This window comes from Phaenicophaeus curvirostris, chromosome 5 (genome assembly GCF_032191515.1).
Source record: "Phaenicophaeus curvirostris isolate KB17595 chromosome 5, BPBGC_Pcur_1.0, whole genome shotgun sequence".
NCBI lineage: Eukaryota > Metazoa > Chordata > Aves > Cuculiformes > Cuculidae > Phaenicophaeus > Phaenicophaeus curvirostris.
In genome coordinates this window covers 746176-773968 of record NC_091396.1, presented here as the reverse complement: position 1 = coordinate 773968, position 27793 = coordinate 746176, and the positions used below count along the sequence as shown (strand labels likewise).

The 27793-nt window shown below is 53.0% G+C and overlaps 1 protein-coding gene and 1 pseudogene across 1 annotated transcript; one reads left to right on the top strand and one right to left on the bottom strand.

The window, feature by feature from the left end:
• The first annotated feature begins 799 nt into the window (after nucleotides 1-799).
• On the top strand, nucleotides 800-2710 carry LOC138720859 (cytochrome P450 1B1 pseudogene; annotated as a pseudogene).
• A 1447-nt stretch (nucleotides 2711-4157) lies between these two features.
• Nucleotides 4158-27022, bottom strand: RMDN3 (regulator of microtubule dynamics 3). The gene is made up of 12 exons (XM_069857266.1): nucleotides 26871-27022; nucleotides 25915-26101; nucleotides 24425-24571; nucleotides 20433-20700; nucleotides 18278-18380; nucleotides 17002-17062; nucleotides 11952-12027; nucleotides 10906-10983; nucleotides 8821-8919; nucleotides 7459-7512; nucleotides 6490-6570; nucleotides 4158-4961 (listed from the first exon to the last, which is right to left on the bottom strand). The coding sequence occupies exons 1-12, from the start codon at nucleotides 26992-26994 to the stop codon at nucleotides 4908-4910; spliced, it is 1332 nt and encodes a 443-aa protein (XP_069713367.1). The 5' UTR covers nucleotides 26995-27022; the 3' UTR covers nucleotides 4158-4907.
• Between the last annotated feature and the right edge of the window lie 771 nt (nucleotides 27023-27793).

Sequence of the window (27793 nt, the reverse complement as noted above, 5' to 3'; positions counted from 1 at the left end):
TTTCACGCTGTGGGAGACCAAAAATTGCTGCTTACTTTAACCCAGTGTTATCATACTGTGCTCTGGCGCTGAGGAAATCAAGGACGGTTTCGCCTCGGGAAGGTTTTTCCCCTCGTAGCCAGCACGGGGCTCCCTCAGCCCGGCCGAAGCCCTGAGCGACGGGAGGTTTTGGTCCTGAAAAATGAGATTTGATCGCAGAGGTGATGACGCGGGGCTGCTACAATGTGGGAACCCCTCACCTGACAGCCACGGCTCTTCCACCAGGGCTCCCACACCCTGCTCTCGTTTTTTAACATTCCCACCAACATCGACATCCCTTTCTTTAGGAGGAATCCACTTTTCCCAGCTCGTGGGGAAGGAAGGCAGCGCGTCCCCAGAGTCACAGCCAGCACGGGATCCCTGCCGCACCGCGATTCTTCCCCTCTTCGGCTCGGCAGGACCTCGCTCCTCGGCATCCTAGGGACGCGTGAGGAAAACACCGATAAAAATCACTCATTTGGTCGCCTCCCAGGTGCTTGGATCAAGCGGTTTGGCAGGAGATTCCAGCACAGTGGACCTAGAACGCAGCTGCCTGTCCCCGCATCCCCCCCCAGCCAGTACCCACCACCTCACCTCCGTCCCTGGGCAGGTGACACTCGGCACCACGGGGAACCCAGGAGCCGTCGACATCCAGACTCACAACTCTCCCGGAGCCCAGATTCCACGGAAAAGCCGCAGCTCTCAAAAAACGCAAGTACCGAGGGGCCCCTGCAGCCCTGGGTGGGGAAACGGGGAAGGGGGAGAGAGAGCTGGATGGGGAGGGGGACGTGGAGCCAGAGTCAGCGAGGCAGCGCTATTTTTTCGGGATAAATGGGTCGCTATCCAACCCTCCCGCTCCCCGGTGAGCGTTGGCTGCTCTTCACTGCTCCGCCGTGGGCAGCGAGCCCAGCACCCCCTGCTCCGAGCGCCTCCCTCTCGCGTCGCCCCGTCGGGGGGAGCTCGGGGCTGGGGAGGGAAGCGGCTCAGCCCCCGTGGAGGCGCCTATAAAGCTCTCGGGGCGGCCGCGGGCGCAGAGGGGCCATGGCCACGGGCGAGGGGAGCCCCGTCGGGGCGGCCGCGGGGCCGGCGCTGCTGCTGGCGCTCGGGGCGCTGGCGCTGGTGGCCGCGAGCCGGCGCCGCGGGGGCAGCGAGCACGGGGCCAAGCGCAGCCCCCCGGGCCCCTTCGCGTGGCCGCTGGTGGGCAACGCGCTGCAGCTGGGCCGCCTGCCCCACGTGGCCTTCGAGCGGCTGGCGCGGCGCTACGGCCACGTCTTCCAGCTGCGCCTGGGCCGCCGGCGCGCGGTGGTGCTCCGCGGCGAGGCCACCATCCGCCGCGCCCTGGTGGGCTTGGGAGCCCGCTTCGCCGGCCGCCCGGACTTCCCGTCCTTCCAGCTGGTGTCCGGCGGCCGCGGCGTCGCCTTCGGGGCGTGCTCTCCGCGCTGGAGGGCGCGCCGGCGCCTGGCCCACGCTGCCCTGCGCACCCGCTCCACGGCGGCCGAGGTGGAGCGGCACGTGGCGGCCGAGGCCGGGGAGCTGGTGCGGCTCTTCCTGCGCCGCAGCCGCCACGGAGCTTACTTCGAGCCGTCGCGGCTGCTCGTCGTGGCCAGCGCCAACGTCCTCTGCGCCCTCTGCTTCGGCCGCCGCTACGGCCACGGGGACGGGGAGTTCGCGGCGCTGCTGGGCCGCAACGACCGCTTCGGGCAGACGGTGGGCGCGGGCAGCGTGGTGGACGTGCTGCCCTGGCTCCTGTGCTTCCCCAACCCCGTGCGCCGCGTCTTCCGCGACTTCCAGGCCCTCAACCGCGAGCTGCACGGCTTCGTGCGCGCCAAGGTGGCACGGCACCGCGAGACCTTCGACCCCCGCGTCCTGCGCGACGTCAGCGACGCCCTGATCGCCACCGTGGAGCGCGGCGACGGGGCCCCCGAGGGGCTGGGGCCCGAGGACGTGGACGGTGCCATGACCGACATCTTCGGCGCGGGGCAGGACACCACGTCCACGGCGCTTTCGTGGGTCCTCCTGCTGCTGCTGAAGCACCCGCAGCTCCAGCGCGACGTCCAGGCCGAGCTGGACCGCGTGGTGGGACGTTCCCGGCTGCCGACGGCCGAGGACCGGCCGCGCCTGCCCCTCCTGGACGCCTTCATCTACGAGACGCTGCGCTACAGCAGCTTCGTGCCCATCACCATCCCGCACGCCACCACCGAGGACGTGGAGCTCGAGGGCTTCCACATCCCCAAGGGCACCGTGGTCTTCATCGACCAGTGGTCGGTCAACCACGACGGCAGCAAGTGGCGCGACCCGCAGCGCTTCGACCCCTCACGCTTCCTGGACGCGCAGCGGCGCCTGGACCGCGACCGCGCCAGCAGCGTCATGATCTTCTCGACCGGCCAGCGCCGCTGCATCGGCGACCAGCTTGCCAAGCTCCAGCTCTTCCTCTTCGCCGCCATCCTCCTCCACCAGTGCTCCTTCCACGCCGACCCGGCCGCCCCCCTCACCATGGACTGCGTGCACGGGCTGGCGCTGAAGCCGCGGCCCTTCGGCCTCACCGTGCGCCAGAGGCTCCCGGCGCTCATCCAGCCCTGAGGCCGCGGGCTCCGTCCTTGGTGCGGAGCTGCCTGAGGGGGCGAGGGGGACCCTGCTCTGCCCGCAGGTGGATCTGGCCCCGGCGCGTCCAATAAAAGCCTTTGGCACAGGACCCGGCTCGGCTCCTTTCCTCGGGGGGTGGCAGGAAGCATCGTCCCCACCACGCCCCCCGTCCCGCATCCCCTCAGCTCCCACCCCACAAGATGAGTCCAAACCCCCTTCACCCCAGGGTGCACGAAGGAGTATTTTGCTCCATCTAGCACGGCAGGAGGCTGGAGGACGATAGCTGCGGGGAGAAACACACATCCCAGTGCCAGGGAGCTAAGCGGGGCTGGAGGGATCCCGTCGATGGAGCTTAGAGGAGCTTAAGGATCCTTTCCCAGGCATGGGAGGATGGCTCCACCGCTTAAAAGCCGTGAGCAAGTCTCGCGGCTCTGGTCGGGGTGCAGGAGAGTTGGGGAGGTTCCGGTGGGGGATTTCTCACCCTGCAGTTCTCTTTCTCCTGGGCACCAGTCCTTCATGCACGAGGTCAATCCATCCCTGCCTTGCACGTCACCGATACCGTCACACGACCACCTGAAGCAGAGAAACCTCAGCCCTTTAAGGTCCAACAGACACTGACAGAGTGGGCCTTGGGTCAGGGTGTTTAAATCCAGCCACACGTTAAGCCTGGGTTGCAGCCCCTGCTTGGCCCCCCACTCCAAAAAAAAATAGGTGAGGAGGACTGTGGGATGCTAAAAAACACACTGAAACTCAGGCCCCTGTACTCCGCGCAGCACAGAACCACGGAACCGTTTAGGATGGAAAAGGCCTTTAAGATCAGTGAGTCCAACCCTTAGCCTCACCCTGCCAGGGAGACAAAGCGCTGCGACTCTCTCCCCCGCGTCACTCCCACCACAGCTCCCAAACCACCAAAATGCTGAAATATACCCTGTTATTTGGCAAAAGACGCACGAGAGACCTGGCTGCAGAGCTGAGCCCCGTGCTAAGAAGAAAAGCAATCGCTGCATTGTTCACATTGCCTTCAAACCACCTCCCTGCAGGCCCACAAGCACCCAGCACGGGGAGCCGGGCAGATCTGAGCCTCCTCTGCTTATTGAAACCTGATCCAAAAAGCCATGAACTCCTCTGTCCTGGACAAGCTGGCTTCAGAACAGTGAATAAAAGCCCATTTTCATTATGAGATACATACATAATGACAGGGCTCTCCAAAGAGAGCAGACAACCCTGTCTCACCCTGTCCTCCTTCAGCATCCTGAGCCCTTCCGAGTTTTACTTTGGAGAAAGCAAGAATTCGATACCTTTTGGGATGAGAACTGAGTCTCAGGCTACCAAAGTTACCGAGATCGTGTTTCCACGCCCAGTTCTGCCCTGACGGCCTGTGTGCACCAAACTAGAAGCGTGGTGGGGCTACAGCAAACAGCAATTGCTCAATCATGTCCCCCTCTCTCTTCCCCCGCAACGTTTGACCTCGGTTTCCCTCCCCAGCGCAAGCTTTGCCTTTCCTCCGACTTCACCCTGTGCTTTGCACACAACGCTCCAATATCAGCCAAGCCAACTGCTGGAAAGGGCAATTCTACCCGTGTTTTCTGCTGAGAAAACCCCAACAGTTTATTTATTACAAGAGCCAGGAGACTCTGAGGTGGGCTCATGCCAAGTAACACCACGTGAACGCCCCCAGTGCCTCCCGCTGCTACCACCCAGCCCCGCTCCCAACACCAAGGCCAGGGGCTCAAGGTCTCATCCCACCTGAAGCTCTGAAAGGTGTGTGATCAGTTATTTCAACTGATTCAGTTAATACACATCATTCCGGGTAGGGGGAAATAGTTAATCAAAAAAAAAATTTGGGCTGAAGGAATCGGACGAGATCCCACTGGAGCTGGGCTGAGGTCAGGCTGTCAGACAGGGGGAGTTTGTGACATAAAATCTAGATGTATATATAAATACAGATATATTTGTGCACATATTCTTATATCCCATAGTATCTCTCACCTAGAGCTACGACACACACATCACAGATATTTTATATCACAAACTCTACCCATACCCTCCCCTCACCTGTTTTTAGGAATTGGACAGTTTTTAGGAATTCTAAAATCAAACGTGCGGCTAGGGAGGAAAAGAATACAGAATCTGATCCGGTTCGGTCCCACCAAGATCTCCTGGACGTGCTGGTGGGACTGCTGCGTGTTTTCCCCTGTAAACTCCTGTGGCTCATCCATGAAGTGCAAAGTCGTCAGGACCTCAAAACCCCTCGGACTGGAATGTTACTGTCTGTGCAGTATCCAGTGGAACGAGCCTTTAGGTTTTCATTCCTCCCAGGCTGATCGCATCTCTTCAAGTTCTCTCTCGCTTTCTTCATCCTGGAAATGCGATAGAAGAAAGATAAACTCACGTAATTGAAAAATAGAATTTCCCTTTTCTTCTCCAACCCCATACCAGGTTTTAAACACACCTCAGCCTCGTGTTTCTCCTCCTAACACTTTCCCCTCCATGCACTGTCCTTGAAACCCGTTTAAGTTTTCCCAAGTATTAAAGTTTCTCGCATGTTCAGCCATGGCAGGGGTGGAACTGGATGGTCTTTAAGGCCCCTTCCAACCCAAACCATTCTATCATTCTGTTCCCTTTTGCAAGACAGGACCGAGAGCTAGAGAAGCAGAACCCAAACCTCTGCTCCCTCGCTGACTTCCATGGGCTGGATAAACGCCTTTATTTTTCCTTCTCAGCACAAAGCAGTCATTTGATGATGAGCACTAACATTTGCAAAGACTTACTCAAAGCCACTTAAGCGCTGGCTTCCTTACTCGACTCCCACTTTTAATTTCAGAGCAGGAGAGAGAATTAACTGTTGGCAGCTGCTCTGCCTGCAGCTTCCCAAAAACCTCAGTGCTTTTCGGATTAAACTCTGCCTCCAACACATTCATTCCTTGTGCTTTTGGAAAAAAAGTCCTATTTCTCTTTATCAGACAAACCACTCTGACTCTGCCTAGAGACTTCCAGCCAGGGCGTGGTGAGGAAGCTCCTCATCAGACACAGCTCGGAGACTTTCTTCTCCAAGAAGCAGACAAATTCTTCTCCGTGCCCTGTTTTCCCAGCTCTGGCAGCAGCCAGCGGCTCAGAGGTTCATGCGGTGCTGGACGCTGCCCTGCAGGCACAGGGAAGGCAGCTCCCGCCAGAGGCTTTGCCAAGGCCTCTCGCATACTTGTGGGTAGAATCTCAGCACAAAAACTTCTCCTGCAACAACCTAAGATGCCTGCTGGCCTTAAGCAGTGGCCTGAAAACCTTGCGTATTTCCATAATCCTGCTTTACACGCGACTGTTTATCCCACCAGGTGAAGTCTGGTGCTGCAAGAGCCACAGGACCCTGCTCGCGTTTCCTCCCTCGCGGTTTTCATGATGGTGCAAAAACCACCAGATCAATAACAAAGGCAGATTTGGTTTTATTCTGTTCCTCCCTGTCAGGGCACCTTCTATACAGCTTCTGCTTCACAGAAAAAGCGCAAAGGAAGAGGCAAATGCAAAAGAGCTCCCGGCTGGGGAACAGCCAGCGGCAGCTTCTGAAATGCAGCTCTGTCTGCTCTCCCAAACCCTCTAACAGGAGGGAAAGAGCTGAAATAGCCTAGATGTTTAAAAAAAAACAATGCTGGGCAGCACACAAATGTCTGCTGCACTCCTAAGCCTCTACCAGACAGCCTCAGCTCCTTAATATCTCCCTGATTTGCTTCAGGCATTTGGGTAACAGATCCCAGGAGAAGAAAGGAGTCCACGCTAAGGCACAAAATACTTTTAAAACCTGGGCTTAGAAGCTGGAACATCTTTTAGAAAACAACTTTCTCTCTGTTCCCATTTCCTCTCCGCTCATAATCGACGCGTGCTCACGGAGACGGCTACCTCTTTTGTGCGAGCTGGCAGCTCCGAGGCCAGGTTCAGCCAGAGAGCGGCCGCAGAGCTGTTCCCCAGGTCCTTGTAGCACTGCGAAGGAGAAACAACAATGGGAGAAGGGTTGAGTGGGAAAAAAAAGGCAGCAAATATAACAAAGCAATTATAGATCCTGGCAACTGAGCTAAAATAGACACACGCACCTTCTCCTCAACTGTTTCGCACGATTCTGTGTACAGTGGTGGTGGGATTAAAACTCCAGCCTGCGGCTGGCAAGTTACCAGTGCTGCTTTATGTGGAATTTGAGCTGTACAAACCAAGAACGATGCCTTCTCCCAGGTGACAGGTGATAGGACAAGGGGGAATGGCCTCAAGCTGCACCACACGAGCTTCAGATTGGATATCAGGAAAAAATTTTTCACTGAAAGGGTTCTCAGGTCCTGACAGAGGCTGCCCAGGGCGGTGATAGAGTCACCGTCCCTAGAGGTATTTAAAAGATGGGAAGATGAGGTACTGAAGGATATGGTTTAGTGGCAGATATCTATGGTTGGACTTGATGATCTCAGAGGTCTTCTCCAACCTGGTGATTCTATGATTCCCCTGGATGACTCAAAGGCAAAACCACCCCTGAATTTTAATGCCTCTGGATGAGGCGATTTGGCCCTTTTCAGCAATCACAAAATTGCTTGGTAGGAAAAGACCTTTTAGATCATCGAGTCCAACTGTCCCTGTCTGCTACTAAACCACATCCCTGAGCATCTCATCTGCCCGGCTTTTAAACCTCTCCAGGGCTGGGGACACCACCGCCTCTGCCAGTGCCTGAGAACCCTTCCAGTGACCTTGTAAAGCCTTGTTTCTGTACGAGGTAACTCACACCTCACACGTTTAGCACTCTACACCAACAGATAGATTTTTAATGCAAGTGTCTCTCACCCAAGGAGCACACTGATGATCTAAAGGAAGCCCCGAGGGCCCGGTTACCTTGGCAATGTAGACTCTTCCTGCTTTGGAAAATCCCGGGCTCAGTTCCTCGACCTACAGTGAACAGAAGGGATGTGTAAGAGACTGATTCACAGCAAACCCCATGCGACAGGTAGAAAAGAGCAGACATGAGGACGTGCAAAGGGCACGATGCTCACATCAGCCTTACTGCTTCTCTAAAAAAGACAAGTAAATAGAAGTGTCTTTTCGTTAAACACACAGCTAAGCGCAAGAGCTTTTCACAGGCTGGGTCAGTGACGTGCTCAGACTGTCACAAAGTGCCTGTGACTCAATGAACAACATCCATGCTCTCACCTAATAAAGGAGTCACAGAAGAAGGGTGAGGGAGGCGTTGATGTCGAGCACTCGGAAGCCAAGGGAAGCTCAGGACCAGGCCAGTGACCTCATCATGCACACGTTGTGTGCCCTATTTTTAACCTCCCTGCCCATTCAGTCTCATCCACTTGGGCTTCTCCGGAATATTCCAGTGCCAAACCTCAGGAATCTTCCTCTGGTTGTTTATCTTCCCTTTCCCAGCTAATAATTCCCAGTTTCCTAGTTACTCACAGCCCCCTGCCTTCTGCCATTCATCTCGGCTCCAGTCATCACTCCCCAAGCACTTTGTCCCGGTACGTTCCCATTACAAACCCTTGGCTGGACCCGTATCCCATCTGCGTTCTCCCTCCCCACTGTGCTCTACCAGGAACACTGAGCTCAGACACGAGAGGAAGCACCAAGAGCACAAGAGGGACAATGTTCTCCTCTTCATTCCGTTGTCTGGCCTTACACCGAGTTCAGCTTGTGCCTGACCCAGCGCTGTGAGGCCTGGAAGCGAGGCAGCTGCAGCCAAGGGCTGAAAGAGGCTCTGTTGAGCGCATGAGCAGCGCACTTATGCAGGGGATAATGAGCTTCCAGAGGAAGCTTCTCCAAAGGTTTGAGTTGGAGAAGTTTGACCTAATCAGGCATTTCAATAAAACATTCCGAGAGAAATTAAAAGGCCAGAACATTTGAGTATCTGCGGCAGTGGTTCCAGGGACGAGCTCGGACGGATCTCACAGCCCCTCAGAGCACAAATGACATGGATTTAGCATTGAGCAATGAACCACTCCACTACGCAGCCTTTAAAAGGAAAACCAAGTCCCTTAAACGCATTCTAACCACTTTGGATCTAGTTCCGAGGTCTTCAAAACCACGTTCTGGGTGGCTGTTCCGTAACAGAGGCTCCAAAGCCTTTGCTTTCACCAGCTCCTCTCCCCCAGGTCCCACTCCAAGGACACGTATCACGGAGAGATGAGGTGAAGCAGAACTCCCCATGCCCGACTGGGATTGCATCTGTCAAGGCAGCTTATCCGATTTCATTACCCGTAAGAAGTTCTGCAGCGTGTCCTGCACAGTGGCTGTGGGGGGAGCTTCAAACAAAGCAGACGCCGTCTTCTTTTCAAGCCATCCCAGATGGGAAACCTGCAGAGACAGAGATAAAACTGTCAAAGCTACTGCACACCCAGCATAAGCAGAAGCACACAGACAAGGGATAATCTGGTCTCTCGTAGCTGCCTCTTGGACTGGGAGAAAGCCAGGGACCTCGGCGGTGTCACCAGATTCTGTACGAGTACCCAAGCCTGGCCACGGAATTGCATTTCCTTCTCCCTTGCTGGCACTTCAGGTCAGCTCCTGCGGCTGGATACGCCAGCCGGCACATCCATGGTGCTCAAGGAAGGTTTGTCTCCTGTCAAGTGAATTTTACAGCCACGCAGCAGTGAGGGTGGCCCAAAACCCCAAACCCTCCTGCAGCCACACCGGCTCCTGGCAGCTCCCAGCTCACCTTGGAGAAAAAGTGCACACAGAGCCCTCCCTTCTCCTGGCTTAAACCTTGTACAAGAACGTGTTCTCGCCACGCAAAGATCCCTCAGGAGAGGCAGGGCAAAGCCCTCCCACCAGCACACGTTCACATGTGGCTAGAATCATCCCATGGGATCTTCTCCTGCTCCCAACCTCTTTCTCTAATCGGAACGGCCCCGGTATTCCAGTGGGGGCAAGGATGCACTGTCACTTTGGATAAAATCTTCCTTAATACTGCCGAATTCCATCAACACAGACTAGCAGAACACTAACATATTCCTGCATCCATCTGGGTTTGTTTCATAGCATCAGCAGCTTGAAGGGCAGTAAAGCAGAGCAGAAAGAGCAGCACCACATAATAAAGAGCTGGGATTTAGCTTTCCCCTCTGCGATTACCTGTGCTGGTGTTCCCAGCCACACTCTCTACAAGAGGATTTCACTTTTGACAGCAGTGAAGCACTTCCAAATTGTACACACTGAAAAGTTACCGCTAGCCCTTAATGCTTTTTGTAGGCATTAAATCTGATTTATGGGATTTGACTCCAAGCTTTTCCCTGTCAAGAAACATCAAGCAACCGCCACGCTGCTTCCAACACCTCCAATACTTCGTGTGCAAGGGCAGAGGAAACACACGCAAAGGATTACACAGCTACACTGTGTGCAGCAGCTCCTGCCAGCTCCCAAATGTCCTTGATCACATCCATATGTGCTCAAAGGACTGAAGGCAGTTTGTTTTTACTGAATAAAGCTCATGAAACAGTGAGCTAGTTTGTAGCTAGTGCTTTTCCTAATCCTTTCTTTGCTGTTTTACCTCCCATCCCGCCTGCAGTGACTGAAAAGAACAAAGTCTGGAGCCCTGAAGTCTCCAGAGCAGCTCAGAAATAACAGTTCTAGCAAAGAGCTGTCCTCTGGGAAAGAGGCAAAAATCAGGGGAAGAACGAAGAGCACAATAGTGGCAGCAAATAAATGGAACAGCAAAAACCCAGCAGTGTTTTTTTCTATTGCAGCAAGAACTTTTAAAGCCTTTTCCTGGTTTGGGGACAGAAGCGTTACAACAGTGAGAGCAAATGCCCCTGCCAACACACTCTTCAAGCTTTTAAAAGCTCCAGCGCGTCTTCAGTACCACGGAACTCTCTGCCTTTGGGCCTTTGCTGGTTAGCACTGGTCAGCACTTCTCCACTGCAGCTCAGAAACAGAGTTGAAGCTGAGAGACCAAACAACGCTGTGTCCTGGCAGACAAATCATTTCAATAGCACTTTTATAACAACACCGAGGCGCTACCTGTACAAGCACATGAGCTTTTACATTGCAAGAGGTTTCGGAGTGCAACGCATTTAGAGTATTCCTCAGTGGGGGTTTTCTCAGTGCTGTTTCAACATGGAAATGAAGAGATTCCAGATCCCACCCAAGTGCAACTTTGAAACTACATCTCCTTCAACAAGGGCACTTCCACAGCAGAACTTTCTGACACAATATCCAAGTTCAGCAATTAAAGAGCATCCCCACTACTTACGGCTGGGGGTTTGGATCCACCCACCTTTCATGCAAACAGGGAATTAAATTCCGAGGAGGATGAAAACAGCAATAAGCAGTGATGAAGTCGCTTACCTGGTAACACCACCTGCCCAGGAGATAGTGAGACTTGGGGTCCTCTGGTTTCAGCTCAATCGCTTTGTCGATGTGTTCCTGTGGAAAATCATCACCAGCACACGTCACGTTTATGTTAGAAGCAAATACAACATCCACAAGAGTAAGAGAATGAATGTGGAAAGAGGACAGGAAGGAGCCCACAAGCAAAGTGTCAGCGATCAATAACATTACAACAGCAAAGATATTCCAAACGCTCTTAAAATGGTTTCAGTGATCAGAGAACAGCAGCATCTTATCAGCCTCGGAGACAAGGATTGCTACACAAAATAACGATGCTGCCCTTCATTTTCCTCTACCACCTTTTCACAGCTTGGACACAACCAAACTACCGGTTGTGTCAAGAGCTGATGAGGGAATAATTCTCCGTGTGGTAACGGTTCAGGCACATCCTCTCCCCTGTAACATCCCCAACATGAGTGGAAGACAAACAGAGAAACCACAGTGAGATTAAACTTTGAGAAAGAATTGCTCTGCATTTAGGGAAGAGTGAAGCATGCTCACAGGCAGCTACTGAAGGAGAGTGGGTGCTGTGTCTTACAACCACAGGGGGATTTCGTGTTTCAAGCTCTCGGTCTCATCATGTACAAACACTGCATTCACAGGTCTGCTCTCCTTGTCTTCCCTGAGATCACAGTGTGCAAAAGCGCAGAGCCAGACCAGCCACCCTCACTGGGAACACCTTCCTCAGCCCAAACCACGCACTCACAGCACCTCTTTGAGACCTCTCGCTTTCCTAATGCGAGTTGGAGCTAGTTTTCCTAACGTACTAATATCAAAATAAGCATTCACAGAATCCTAGAATAGTTTTAGTAGGAAGGAACCTCACAGCCCATCCAGTCCCACCCCTGCCCTGGGCAGGGACACCTCCCACGGGATCAGGGGCTCCAAGCCCCATCCAGCCTGGCCTTGAACCCCTCCAGGGATGGGGCAGACACAGCTTCTCTGGGCAACCTGGGCCAGGGCCTTCAATACTTACACAAAAAACTGCTCATCTTTCCACTCACCTTAAAAACATACCCGGTTTGGATGCGCTTCTGAATGCTCTCGTGCTCCGACAGCTGCCCACAAAGAACAGCGTACCTGCAGAAGAGACACTGGCATGGAACCACACCATCGGTCTTCCAAACACATTCATATCATCTTCAGGAGGATGATATATAAAGGCATTAAAGCTTTGCAACCTACTGGGGAAAATTATACAGGGAAGAGACTTATGCAGCAAAAACCTAGTGCACAAGAAGGGCTTAGGTTGAAGGATGTTGGCAAGTCAGCAGGAGCGGCTTAATGTCACAGAGGTTCATTGCACCGATGGCTGGAAAGCCGCCTTCTGCGTAAAACAAGGGCAGCGCGCCGCTACACCCAAAATTCTTCACTCAGCAACAAGGCTGTGTCGAAACACAGAGCAACGAGGAGGAAATGCTTCTGCAGCGCGAGCCAGACCTACGCGAAGCTCTAACTATGGTGCATAGTGATCGCCCCCACAGCACAGCGGTTGTCTGCTTCGGAGAGTGTTGTGGAGACCTACCTCCATCCTGCCGCCCCGCACGGCCAACAGTCTTGGGGAATAAAATAATGTGACGTCAGTGTTGGGCAAAGCCATTTAGTTGGGTGCAGGAAGACTGTAAATCATAGAATGCTTTGGGTTGGAAGGAACCTCACAACCCATCCAGTCCCACCCCTGCCATGGGCAGGGACCCCTCCCACTGGATCAGGGGCTCCAAGCCCCATCCAACCTGGCCTGGAACCCCTCCAGGGATGGGGCAGCCACCCCTGCTCTGAGCACCCTGGGCCAGGGCCTCCCCACCCTCACAGCAAAACATTTCTGCCTAAGATCACGAGAGGATCCCCCATCGGCTCCGAGCTGGCTCAAACATCATCAGGGGACTGGAGGGACAAATTAATAACAAGTCCTATTCTTTAAAAAAATGAAGCTGAAAAGAAAGCTGCAAGAAAAGCCCCGTTGAGGTTTCTCTTACTACACCCGGTGTCACTGGATATGCTGCCTCCTCTCGCCGCACGCTATCCCAGAGCGTCCCTGGGGATGCTGAACCACTCCAGATGTTCGTGCAGGAATTTGTCAGCAGCCTCTGACTCTCCGAGTGAACTTTCTTCAGTGTCACGCAAAAATCCACAAACATTTCACCCTCACTGCTCCTGCCTGGACCAAGCTTTCCACGGGGAAGTCACGATACAGAGAAGCTGTGGTATTTACAATGTTGTCATTAAATCTCTTTCCCTGAACGTTTTATTTTTCTTGTGTAATAACTCTGATTAGGTACCAAAATTCTTATTTTTCACGCTAACGGAGATGACCAAACCGATGCCGTAACCCACTCCCCCCGCCGAAGCGGCTCACAGCTGCGCTGCCGTAATCTGTCGCCGCAGGGATGAAGGAAGCGTTTTTATGATCTTCTCCAGTTTGTTTCACAACAAACAGCAGCCTGGGCTCAATATCCCTAACCACAACACGACCGGGGTGTAGAAATACAAGCCAATAAAAGGCTTATTTGCTAAGATCACAAGATAAAACATTCTTCTGCAGTAAATCATGTAGCTCTCTAACGTACAGGACCTTGTCTTACAGGACTGTGGTTCCATAACCATAGAATCGCTGGTTGGAAAAGACCTTGGAGATCAAGTCCAACCGTCCCTGTTTAACTATACTGTTTAGGCTCCCGAATACGTGAGCAGACATTAAATCCAATTAGGTCAAGTTTAAGGTTAATTAAACTGGGAAACACTGTGCCCTTCTACCATGGAAGCTGAACCGCTGCCTAACTGGCCCTCATCCTGCCCTGTCCTCTCAGGACAAGCCCTCAAAGCAGGGATAATCCAACGGGACAAGCCTGTTCACTCCGATTCCTCTGCCAAACAGCGTGTAAATGCTGCGTAGCCGGCAAGGACTGTAAACACCAGAGAACTGTTAACACAAAATAGCCGTGAATAGCAGTCCTGTCTTTGGGTCATGAAATATATTTAATCTATCTACCCACTGTGCTGGGTTCAGCCCTGGGCACAAACCTTTCTTTTCAACCAGCGCATCGAGGCCCAGGGCCACCAGCCCGGTTGTGCTTTTTATATGCAAGACTCTGCAGCGACGAGGTTTCAAGCTCTGGAGTTCTTCAGATCTCGACTGACCTTCTGCACTCAGCAGTATCAACCTGGTTTTCACCTTTCTCTTTCCTGCTTGTTTGGCTTGGCTTGCTGGAGCCATTGCTTGTGGTTCATTTTGTGAAATGCCTTGGGAGGAACCACAGAATCACGGAGGATCTCCAAGTTCATCCAGTCCAACCATCAGCACAACCCTACTGCGTCTGCTAAACCATGTCACAAAGTCCCACATCTACAGAGTTTCTGAACCCCTCCAGGGATGGAGACTCAACAACTGCCCTGGGCAGCCCCTGACAGGGCTTCATCACTTTCCATAAGGAAATCTTTCCTAATATCCAATCTAAACCTCCCCTGGTGGAACTTAAGGCCATTTCCTCTCCTATTGCCTGTCACCTGATTGAAGTGACCAACCCCCTCCTCACCACAACCTCCTTTCTGGGAGCTGCAGAGAGCGACAAGGTCTCCCCTCAGCCTCCTCTTCTCCGGGAGAAACAGCCCCAGGTTCCTCAGCCGCTCCCAGAACCCCTGGGCTCCAGCCCCTTCCCCAGCTCCGTTCCATTCTCTGGACATGCTCCAGCCTCTCTTCTCCAGCCTGCACAGCCCCAGGTCCCTCAGAATGACACAAGGGACACAGTTGAGGTGCAGGACAGACCAGCAGAAACAGGACAGATTAAAAACAATGAGTCAAGAAAGGGGATTTTTGGCTGTAAACAACACATAACCTCAGAAGCACTGCTCAGATCCCCGTCTCAGCAGTTACCGAAACCTTCTATTATATCACTCAACCAATTATTAACCGGAACTCCTTATTAAGCTGCCCACACTGGTCAAACTGCGAGTTCCCACAGGAATCTCAGCTCGGTATGGATTTCCCCATTGATTAGAAAATAAACTCTGTGAAAGCAGCCCCCACCAGAAATGAGACCGGCTGTTCTTCCAGCTTAAATCCCCAAGCTTGGAACACGCAGCTCTGAGCAACCATCCCTGTGAGGCTGCACTCTGGCTGACTCCATCGACTTTTGGCCCCTGCACACAAAACGAAGCTCTGCACAGCCCGGCACCTCCAGCTCCGTGTCCAGGGGTTGCCAACCCAAATATACCTCTCGTCTCCTTTAACTGCTTCAAGGACTCACGAGCTGAGCATGCCGGCGCTCCGTTCTGCAGCAGAACATCCGTAAAAGGACGAGGGGAATGGTTTTAAAAGAGGGGAGATTGAGATGAGATCTGGGGGAGAAATGTTTTGCTGTGAGGGTGGGGAGGCCCTGGCCCAGGCTGCCCAGAGCAGGGGTGGCTGCCCCATCCCTGGAGGGGTTCCAGGCCAGGTTGGATGGGGCTTGGAGCCCCTGATCCAGCGGGAGGTGTCCCTGCCCATGGCAGGGGTGGAACTGGTTGGGCTGTGAGGTCCCTTCAACACAAACCATTCTGTGATTCTATGATGAGGGAGAAGATTTTCTGGAAGACCCTCCCAGCCATGAGTTCTAAAAACCAATCACTGTTCGGGATCAGCACACCCTTTTGTGCCTAATTCCCATTCCTACAAACACATGCAGGTTCCAAGCAGACCTGGTGAACTATGCAACCTGTTGGCCTGTAGGAGTTTGCTCAGGCCCACAGCTAACCCCAAAATTAATGTTCATTAGAGATTTCAGTCAAAATCCAAACAACTGCCACAGAAAAGGAAGGCTGAAACATCCCCCGCCCTGCCTTCACTGCAATCCATCTTTCCTGCATCCTAACAAAGTCTATAATCTTTGCTAGCTCCCTCAACTGGGACACAGAATTCCAGCAGTCCCGAGAGCCAGCAGCAGAGTTGGTTGCACCAGGTGAGATGTTCAGTCTATAAAAAACAGACTGCAGGAGCCACCGTTGTCTTCAAGGAAGGTGTCACCCCAGTCAACACTGGTGAGAAGAGCTGTGAAATGAAGCCTTTTCCAATGCAGGAGTTTTTTTTCACACCTGTAGCGTTATCAACCGTGCTATGGGAGCTTTCTACCGACACCCTCGTACTCCTCAGTTCTCAGAGTTTTCTTTAACAACTAAAATGCAGCCCACAGACTGTAAATGTCAAGTTCCTTCACCATTTCCAAGAGAAGGAGGGAACGCAGATCCCTGCTGAGATTTCTTTTGTTCCTGCTCATACTTTTCAGTGCTTTCTCTGCCTTGGCTCCTCTTTGGTGTCCCAGCTCCTTGGGACCAGCCGACTTCCAAGAGCCAGCGACTACAATAACAGCTTTGTACCAAACCTGATGCCAAGGAGACCCAAGAGATCCATGGAACAACCCGCCTTCATACTTGGGCAGATCCCAAAGTTGGTCTAGACACAGTCCCAGACACTTTCTGCCTCCTCTCTCATTCTTGAGCAACCGCTTTCTATCGCGCTGCCAAAGCCACAAAGCGCTCTGAAGCTGCAGCCCGTCATGCTCCACTCGGCGCTGCCGTCGCCAGCACGCAGAAACCCCTTCTCACTCACAAAGTTCTTGGCTTTGTGGCTTTAGAATGTCAGTCATTACTGAGACAACGACGAGGCACGGAGAATGGGGCAGAAACCTGTACTGGCACCAATGACTGTATAAAACCAGGCCTCTGTCTCTCTTGACGAGCACCACAGCTTCAAGTTCTTGGTGGCCAAAGAAGTGCACAGTTCTATTTAGGAGCTTTCACTCATCAACTCCTCTGGCCACCTCATCTCAGAGACATTCGTAATTGAATCAGCGTAAGCAAAGCAAAGTTATTACTGCAGTCACAACCAAACCTACCATGTGTCAGGCCATTACTTCCACCAAAGATGTTAAAAATGGCTTTTTACGTTTTATATTAACACAGCGTACTCCAAGTAAGAGTAAATAAGCTTTTTTTTCTAGTGTTTAAATGCAGCTCAGCTCATAACGATCTCCAAGTCCTTTTCCCATGCTCCCTAAAAGCAAGGAGTAAAGAGCTACATACCACTGATGGCACTCAGCACTTTGGTCCCATTTCCGTAAGGCGACTTCCAGCTCTTCCTTCCCTGCAAATCAGTAAACAGAGGTAAGAAATTCAGCCACGTTCTCTCTTAAAACCTCCTTCTCTGAGGCTCGGAGAGTGCAGTAACAGGACAGCATCAAAGCCAGAGTTCATTTCACAAAACATCGGGCTGGAAAACATCCCATAAACGATTTCCCTCTCCCAGGGATACAGAACACACTGACCACTCAGAGATCACACTAATTATTAGTAGAGCAGCTAACTGAATTATTAGTACAGCAGCTAATTGTGTTGAGCTGTCAGTGTGGTTTCACCTCATTTGGAAGCAGAGTTCTCTCTAACGAAAACACCTTCCACACCGCAGTAAGAGGAGTTAACGAGAGCTTCCAGCGGTTTTGTTCCAATGCGTTTCCCAGGCTCGGATCTAGAACCCACCCTTCTTCCCCGCCTTTCCTCCAAGAACCTGCAGTTCCAAAAGCTGAAAGCCAAGCATCCAGCAAAGGCTACAAGGGCTATAAAATAAACCTAAAAACTCAAGTTTTAATGGCTGCACGGATTTACAGAAGCCAATAACTGCATTAGAGACAGCATTAACTAATGAGATTGACTTATGTGCATAATAAACAGGGCAGCAGTTACTCAGAACAGCATCTCCTGCTGCACATCCCTAAGTGTGACAAAGACGATTTCCTTGGTTTATTCTGACTCACCTGGCTTCTCACAACCAAAGCACATTCGAGAGTGAAAAACGAGGGAATGAAACTGAACTGACTCCTCCAGTAAACACGCATATAAAAATACGTTTCTTTTTTTATATCCGCACATTAGCAACACAAGAAATTAAATGTTACAACAAAACCTTGCTTATCTTCTCTGCGCCAGAGCACTGGTGGCTGCCCCAACCCTGGAGATGTCCAAGGCCAGGTTGGATGGGGCTTGGAGCCCCTGATCCAGTGGGAGGTGTCCCTGCCCATGACAGGGGTGGGACTGGGTGGGCTGTGAGGTCCCTCCCAAGCCAAACTGTTCTGTGATTCTGTAGCACACAGGATATGGATGATAGGTTTGAGAAACAAACAGTTTCACCCTCACCTAGCCCTTGGTCTGCTTATACAAGCTTTCAGAAAGCAAAAGTTAAAACATACCTCACCACGGGCTAAAAACCCAAGCCCCACTGCGCTGTTGCAAGGGCAGGGTCTGTAACTCTGACGTGTAACGGCAGCTCTAAACACCCCCTCCCTTTGCCCCACAAATTCCTCACCGTCGGACGCATACGATCTCTTCTCTTCTGTCTCTTCTGTGATTTCACACATATCACTATGTGCTCGGGCCAGGCGCCAAACGAAGTCTTTCTGGTTGGCGTACTGCGCGGAGAACACAAACGGGACACAGTGAGACCTGCTCTGCCAGCAACAAAGGACAGGAGGAAGAAAACTCAAGTAGGAGTGGACACCAGAAGCCTCACTGACATAGTTTTAAACCTTAAAAGATCCCAATTCTGCAAGAACTGAAGCAGAACCACAAAGGAGGAACCTGGATGGCCAAATTTAGAGTGAAGCTCACAGTGCTGCACGACCAGAACATGTCCCATTATTGCCACCTTCTGGCAAGGAGCCCCTCCGCTTCAAAAGCTGCACTGGGGGCAGCTCCTCAGCCTTCTCGCCAACCTCAAACCCTGGGAAAAAAAGTCACCCTAAATCTCACCAACTTAATACAAATTCTCAGATTGAATTTGACTATTTACACGCTTCAGTCCCCACTCAAACGGTTTCACCTCCTGGCTTGTTCTCAAACCCAGGACAGCCCCATAGGCACCGTTACATTTGAAGTGGACGTGTTCCAAAAACTCAACCACCTCACAGTCTGATTTCTTTTGCGATTGTATTGTATATCAAAGAAAGTGGGAGAAACACAAGCAACAAGTAAGCAAAAGCATTTCTGAAGCCCATGGGCCTGCCCTTTCTTCCTGGTGGGAAGGAAAAAACAATCTCCTTGAAATCAGAACTGATCACATTAGCTGTTGGGTTGGGCTGACAGCTGGACTGGACGATCTTAGAGGTCTTTTCCAACCTTAATGATTCCACGATTCTTTCCTTCTTACTCCTCCTGGAAATAGAGGAGACAAACGCATTTTGCTCTTTGAAACACCAGTAGCCTGAGAGGTTTTCTCTGCTGGCCATGCCTCACGTAGCAGAGGCTACATCCCAGCACTGGTACCTCTGCCGCAGGTGGCCAAAGGTGCACGCCAGGTATCAGCAACAGCCGGAACGGAACGGCCACTGCCCCTTGCTACGCGCTCACACACAACGGCAGCACCAGCGGTCACTGATCAGGGGATCTATTCACATGTAGGATATAAAATCATAGAATCACAGAATCACCAGATTGGAAGAGACCCACTGGATCATCGAGTCCAACCATTCCCATCAATCACTAACCCATGTCCCTCAGCACCTCGTCCACCCGGCCCTTAAACCCCTCCAGGGAAGGGGACTCAACCCCCTCCCTGGGCAGCCTCGGACACTGCCCAATCTCCCTTTCCGGGAAATATTTCTTCCTGCTGTCCAGCCTGACCCTCCCCTGGTGGAGCTTGAGGCCATTCCCTCTCGGCCTGTCCCCTGTCCCTTGGGAGAAGAGCCCAGCTCCCTCCTCTCCACAACCTCCTCTCAGGGAGTTGCAGAGAGCAATGAGGTCTCCCCTCAGCCTCCTCTTCTCCAGGCTGAACCCCCCCAGCTCTCTCAGCCGCTCCTCTTCTTCTCCAGCCCCTTCCCCAGCTCCGTTCTCTTCTCTGGACTCGCTCCAGAGCCTCAACATCCTTCTTGTGGGGAGGGGCCCAGAACTGAACACAGGATTCGAGGAGCGGTCTCCCCAGGGCCGAGTCCAGAGGGAGAAGAACCTCCCTGGACCTGCTGACCACGCCGTTTCTGATCCAAGCCAAGATGACACATTAAGGTGGCAAAACACCTGCACCAGCCAGGTTTTCAGCCTCACTAACACAAACATGTTCCCTAACCCTTTTGTTTGAGTGTGCAACTCGTGTTTCACCACACGTGAGAGCCAGGCAGCCCTCGGAGAGACCAAGCGTCTCCATTACAGACCAAGCCGTTGCACACACAGCGAGATAAACATTCCCAAAACGTCTGCCGAGTTCATTGCCTGCGCAGGGTGCTGGTATTTTACCCATGTGCAGCGTGTCTGCTCAGGGAAAGTGATGAAACGCCGAGACACCGAGTTCCAAGACACAGCGAGACTGGGAACCGCTTGAACACTTGAGCTGCCCCGAGAAGAAGGAGCTGCTGGCAGCCGGCCCGGTTGTTGTGCAGGGCCTGGCTCCTGTTAACATCTGCAATTTCCTCCTTCCCAGCCCTTTAGCTGAAAACACAAATCACTGGAAAATAGAAAAAGGCAACCTTTACCGCCAGTTTGTTGTTCAGCAGCAGCTGGAACCCCTCTCTCTTCTCCTGCTCATCCCCGTCGTGCAAGCGGTCAGCCTGCTGCAGCAGCTGACCCAGTCCCTCCGCCAGCGAGGAATCGAGGAGTAAATGTGTCTCCTCCTCGTTGAGAAGATCCAGGGAATCCCGCCGCGCAGTCCTCACTGTCTCGCAGCTCACTTCGTCTTCCGCTTCCTCGCTCTCTCTCTCGGACTCGCGGTCGTAATCAGACTCGGCGTTGGCCGTCGTGTACCTTTCAGAAAAGAAACCCCCAACACAAAGTTAGTTTGAGGAGACACTGGGAAGCCTCGGGGTTTGATATTGGAGAGAAAGCAGCTCTTCCCACCGGAGGAACAGGTATCTCAGTTGATCCTGGAGAACGCAGCACAATCCCAGCGTCCCACCTAACACCCCTGTCGCTGTTTCTCACACAATAAACACAATCTCAAAGAGTTGAAGAAAGAAGGGCCCCAACGCTCAGTAGAATCCAGTCATGAGTGTCCACATCTTGCACGCTATAACAGCTTCTCTTGGGCCTTGGTTCCATAAGAGGATGGAACAACTCAGAGAAGAGCCAGGATGATTCAATTAACAGTATGGATTCTAAAAGAGCATCTCAACAAAAGATCTGACATGTTCATCCATGCGGAAAATAAAAGTGGAGGATTTCAGCCTGTTGCAGGGTATTTCCAATGCAGCGGCTGTTTTGGCAACATCTCCAGCCTCCAGCACCTTGTCTGAGCACTAAACATGAACCAGCTCGTTCACATCAACATCTGAAAAGCTGCAAACCAGGAGGATACCAAGTGAAACTATCTCACACGAGCAAGAAGTCCAGCAAGGAGATGGCAGAAGAGCCACAAAGATACCCCATGTGCGAAACTCAGGCAATAATTAGCTGCTCAATCAGTCAAATAAATCAGGATAAAGCTCAGAACAAAGCTTATGCCCCATGGGCAGGGACACCTCCCACTGGATCAGGGGCTCCAGGCCCCATCCAACCTGGCTTCAGCCCCTCCAGGGATGGGGCAGCCACCCCTGCTCTGGGCAGCCTGGGCCAGGGCCTCCCCACCCTCACAGCAAAACATTTCTGCCTAAGATCTCATTTCAATCATCCCTCTTCCAGCTCAAACCCGTCCCCCTCATTCTATCCCTGCCCTCCCTGATCCAGAGCCCCTTCCCAGCTTTCCTGTAAGCAAACACGTTCAGATTTTGTTGGTTTATCAGAATGGAAAGCTCACTTCCCGAAGCCACCTCCTGCAAACCCCCCAGACCCCTGATTTCAGGGGGTGTTTGCAGCTGTTGCACCATTATCCTGTGCCCAAGCCATGGGCTGAGCTCCACAAGCTCTGCCAGAATCAATAGGTGCTGCAGCCCACGACCTCTTTGTCCCCACTGAGCTTCTCCTCCGAGGGCGATTCAGCCGCTCCACGGGTGCTGCTGCCTTTGTCTGGAGACCAAGATACGGGACCACAGTCCGTATCGGAAGAAAGGCCTCCCAGTAACGTGACCGCACGCAGATAACGAGACACGCGTGGCTATCAAAGCTGCCCTTTCCTGAGCACCATCAGTAACGTGCAGGCACGAGCAGCCACCCGCAGCCACCACAGCCTCTGCCCCCTCCCCATCGATCCCAAACCGCACTGCTCCACACCGAAACACTTCAAGACAAGGAAAGGAGAGTCGCTCTTATCTCTGCCAGGCCAGGTGGGCTGGCACCACAAGAACACACGCCAGAGGTCACACAGGCAGCACTAAATTAGTGGATAACGTAGCAACACAGTGCAAGGTGACAGCTCCACTTCAGATTAGAGGCTTCGTTTCTTGATATTTCCTTAATATTAATTATATTATTAGTTCTCTAATGCTGATACTTGCACACAACCGCCTCAAATCCTCTGGTTTCATAGAATTATTTGTTTGGGAATGACCTTGGAGACCAAGGCAAACCACCCATGTCCATTACTGAACGAGACCCCAGAGCACCTCACCTCCCCAGCTTTTAAATCCCTCCAGGGATGAGAACTTACCACCGCCCTGGGCAGCCTATGCCAGGGCCCGAGAATCCTTTCCATGAAGAAATTGTTCCTTATATCCAACCTAAACCTCACCTGGTGCAACTTGAGGCCATTTCCTCTCATGCCACTGCTTGTTACTTGGGAGAAGAGCCCAGCACCCACCTCACCACAACCTCCTTTCATGGAAATGGAGACAGATTTCCTAGGTTTTCCGCCCTAGACCGACACAGCGGGGCTGAGGGCTCCATGTTTAATGGCAGCTGCAGCATTTCAGTACCTCGGCTGAAAAACAGGCCCCACACTAATGGCTCCCCAAACACAACATGGTCTTCCAACCCAGACACCAACTGAAGGCTCCTACAGAGCTTTCTTCTAGTGGGAGGTGTCCCTGCCCATGCAGGGCATTGGAACTGGATAGTCTTTAAGGTCCCTTCCAACTCAAAACGTTCTATGATTCTCCACCGCAAACATGGGGTGTATCCAAGACAGCTCAGACCAGCTGCTGCCAGTTTAAGATGACAAGCAATACTGTATATAACTTCATAAACTTGGCATTTACAGAAAGATTAAGGGATTTAGATGTTATCAGCCTGTTTTCCCCAGTTTACGCTGATGGAAAGTTCTTAAATGCTTCAGTGTGTTGAGGCTCTGGCTCACACGCATCCCAAACAGAACTGAAACCAGACCCTCTGGAACAACAAAGCACACGGAAAGAGGAGGCAAAGCAACTCACAAGACCAACTCCAAGCCAAGCACTCTAGAGAAATTAAGCAGCCCAAGAGCTCTGGGCTCCTCAAAGCTCCTGATGATCATTGTGAATCTTCTGTGAAATCAGAGAAGATGCTTAGGGCCATGTGGTTTGCAAAATGAAGCTGAAATATGAGTTCTTCTGCCTGAGCGTCATTAAAACACAAGCACCAGACACAAACACAAGGCTGAAACGTATCTGTGAGAGCGGTCGTGTTCTTCCTCCCAGCAGCTGTTAAAAGCTGGAGTAGGCTTTTCTAAAATCAATGTTTCCTACCATGATTATTTTATAGAAAACGTTAGGCCTTGAACTCCTCCAGGGATGGGGCAGCCACCCCTGCTCTGGGCAACCTGGGCCAGGGCCTCCCCACCTTCATTGTGGAGAATTTCTTCCTAAGATCTCAGTTCAATCATCCCTCTTTCAGCTTCATCCCCCCCATTCTTTTACGGATGATGCGCAGAACAGAGCGCTGGCACACATTAACTCTTTAAATTATTCTCCATTTCAGCTTCCTTGGGAGAATGTATATAGCCAGCGCTCCCTTGCTTAGAACCCACTTAGGTACCTCAAAAGTGAATAAATTTATCTGACTGAGGCACAGAAGAGACATGTTCCATCAGACCAGTAGCAGTCACACATGCATCTGCACCAGAGCTCTTGTTTTCAACCCAATATCACAATACCTGCAGCTACCTTGCAGTATTTACCATTGTTCTCAAACTACACACTACTTTCACCTGGTTTTAAACTATAAGTACTCAAGCAACACAACTGATCAGTGTGAAACACTATGAGAAACACCCCAGTCAAAGGCATTTCAGTTAACTGGATGTATTTTAACTTTCTCAAGGTTTCAGATGTACTAGAACAGGCTAATCCATGCAAATTTTACTTACAGACTCTCCCAGTCAAGTCCCAGGCTGGACTTCTGCTTCCCTTATTTCCGCAAGGTTCCCTAATCAAATCAGCGTTTTAAAAAAACCTAAGAGAAGCCTTTTTCTTTCCCTCCTTTCCCTAAAGGTCAGAATCATAGCATTTCACTCAATCTGGCCCTGGCAGGAGACACTTTACTGTAATAAAAGCAAGTAAAATCAGGACGACAGACACCTGGTGGGGAAATCCTCCCCTCCTTTACAGCAGAAACTGCTCAAACTTGAGTTATTGGGCACCGACGCCTGCAGAAGGTGCTTCTGCCCCCGAGCTCTGCTTACCCTCCTTCACTTTCCCCGTCGTCCGTATTGGCTGCTCCTGAGCTGGCCGTGAAATAAATTGAACTGGAGCCTGTGGAATCGCTTCTTTCCCTAGGAAACGGGAAGCGCCTCCGGCGAGTTACTCTCTGTGTTTCCTCCAGATGGGACCTTTGAGGAAGGCAAAAAAGGAAACGAATAAACATTCGAGAGTGAAATTCCTTCCTCCTCTCTAGCGCATCTTATCCAATTCGCTTTACATCTGAAGAATTCACAGGGTGACTTTACTCTCGCTCACACAAACATCCCGCTGCCGTACGGCGACCACCGTACCCTGCAGTTAAAGCCACTCGGACTCAGACTCAACCTGTGTACAACCCACATCTGGGATCCATCTACAAAGGGGTGATCGCATCAGAGAATCATAGAATTGCTTGGTTGGAAAAGTGCTTTGAGATCGAGTCCAACCGTGCCTGTCCACTACTGAACCAGATCCCTGAGCACCACATCTGCCCAGCTTTTAACTCCCACCCAGGGCTGGAGACTCGACCAACTCCACATCCATCACTGCAGTTAATTTTCTCAACGAACAGAGACAAAGGAATCCCGAAACACTTTCCAGGATACAGCACCTTCTACTCTGTATCAAAAGTTACTGGTGCTATTCAATGTTTTCACTGATGATAGTGTCATCAATGGCACCTGGAGCAAATTTGGAGATCACAGAATGGTTTGAGTTGGAAGGGACCTTAAAGATCATCTAATTCCAACGCCCTTGCAATGGGTAGAGACACCTCCCACTGGATCACGCTGCTTAAGGCCCCATCCAACCCGGCCTTGAACACCTCCAGGGATGGGGCAGAGATGACATCAAGCTGAATGGTGCAGTTGTCACCCCAGAAGGACGGGGTGTCATCCAGAAGGACTTGGACAAGTTGGAGAAGTGGGGCTCTGTGAACCTCATGATCTTCAACAAGGCCAAGTGCAAGGTCCCACACCTGGGTTGGTACAATCTACGGATTCGGTACAGGATGGGGGACGACATGAGTGAGAGCAGCCCTGAGGAGAAGCACCTGGGGTGCTGGGGGAGGAGAAGCTCCACATGAGTTGGCAGTGCGCACTTGCAGCCCAGAAACCACTCATGTCCTGGGCTGCATCCAAAGAAATTCTTTACAGTGAGGGTGGGGAGGCCCTGGACTCCCCATAGAGGTTGTGGCTGCCCCAAGCTTGGAGGTGTCCAAGGCCAGGTTGGATGGGGCTTGGAGCCCCTCATCCAGTAGGAGGTGTCCCTGCCCATTGCAGGGGGTGGGACTGGATGGGCTTCGAGGTCCCTTCCAACCCAAACCATTCCAGGATACTATAAAAGACACAATTTTTGACATTAGCCCCACTGGCGGTCAAGTAGGAACCAGAAATACACATTTCCTTCATGTCTGGATTTGGAATTTAACATAACCAGGGCTGTTTCACAATGCTGTGGAGTAGAAAAAGGCAGGAATGGACAGGGCCGGTACCTGACTTCGCTGACAATCTCCGCCGCCAAGCGCTGCAGGCTGCTCCGCAGCTCCTCCACTTCTTTCCGCAGCTCTGCGATGTTTCTCAACACAAAGTCCAAGCGCTCCAGCAGCTCCTCGGGCTGCAGGAGAGGCACGGACGCAGCCCCATCGCCCACCCCCACGGGAACTGGCACTCGGGGCGCACCTGCAGGAACACAAGAGGAGAAAAAGGTCAGATGGGAAAGCTCTGCCTAGCTTTGTTTTCAGAAGATGGAGAAGATGAGGCTTGGTCTCAAGTGTTGCTGCATGTCCTGGACAAGGTCCCCTCTCACCACCTCCCCTTTCCTCTGTCCCTGCTCCCCACTCCATCCCCTCTCCCCCAGACTTCCCATTCCGTCCCCTCTCCCCCAGACTCCCCATTCCAACTCCTCTCCCCCAGACTCCCTATCCCATCCCTTCTCCCCCAAACTCCCCATTCCATCCCCTCTCCCCTAGACTCCCCATTCCACCCCCTCTCCCCCAGACTCCCCATTCCAACTCCTCTCCTCCAGACTCCCCACCCCGTCCCCTCTCCCCCAGACTCCCCATTCCACCCCCTCTCCCCCAGACTCCCCATTCCAACTCCTCTCCTCCAGACTCCCCACCCCGTCCCCTCTCCCCCAGACTCCCCATCCCATCCCCTCTCCCCCAGACTCCCTATCCCATCCCTTCTCCCCCAAACTCCCCATTCCATCCCCTCACCCCAGACTCCCCATTAAATCGCCTCTCCCCCAGACTCCCCATTCCGCCCCCTCTCCCCCAGACTCCTCCATCACCTCTCTCCATCCCTTCTCCCTCACCTCCCCCTCCTCTCTCCCTGCTCCATCCTCTCTTCTCCTTCCCTGCTCCTCACCCCATCCCCTCTCCCCTTATTCCCTCCTCCCCCCATTCTCACACTCCCCCATCTCCCTCTCCCCCCTCTCCCCCGTCCCTACCGCTCCCCCCGGGCCGGCTCCCCTGTCCCCTCCGCCGGGCCCAGAGCAGCCTCAGCCCCAGCGCGGCCCCCGCCGCCCCCAGCGCCAGCGCCAGGCCGGCTCCGAGCCGCGCGGGCGGCGCCATCGCCGGGGCCGCGGGGAGCGACGGGAGGGGGCGGGGTCAGAGCCCGGAGGGGGCGGGGCCCGAACGGCAGGTGGGCGGGGCCATGAGATGGCGGGATCGTGAGGGAGCCCGGGAGAGGGGGCGGAGCCACGAGACAGGGGGCGGAGCCATTTGGAGTCCTGAAAGCGGGGGCGGAGCCAAACTGGGGAAGGGGCGTGGCCATGAGGGGGCGTGACCAATGAGATAAGGCTGGGTTCAGCGAGGGGCGGGGTCAAGATGAGGGGGCGGGGCTACGAGGGGTGGGCGGGGCTATAAAAGGCGGTGACATGTGAGGGGCGGGGCATGGTCCCAGCCCAGAAGCCACCCGAGTCCCTGGGCTGCACCCAGAGCCGTGGGAGCAGCAGGGAGGGAGGGGATCCTGCCCCTCTGCTCCGCTCGGGGAGACCCACCTGGAGCCCCGAGTCCAGCTCTGGATCCTCAGCAGAGGGAGGACACGGAGCTGCTGGAGCGAGTGCAGAGGAGGCCACGGAGATGATCCGAGGGCTGGAGAACCTCCTGTACGAGGAGAGAGTTGGGGTTGTTGAGCCTTGAGAAGAGAAGGCTGCGGGGAGACCTTAGAGCAGCTTCCAGGGCTGAAAGGGGCTCCAGGAAAGCTGGGGAGGGGCTCTGGATCAGGGAGGGCAGGGACAAGACGAGATGAATGATTTTGAGCTGAAAGAGGGAAGACTGAGATGAGATCTTGGGGAGAAATGTTTTTCTGTGAAGGTGGCCCAGGCTGCCCAGAGCAGGGGTGGCTGCCCCATCCCTGGACGGGTTCAAG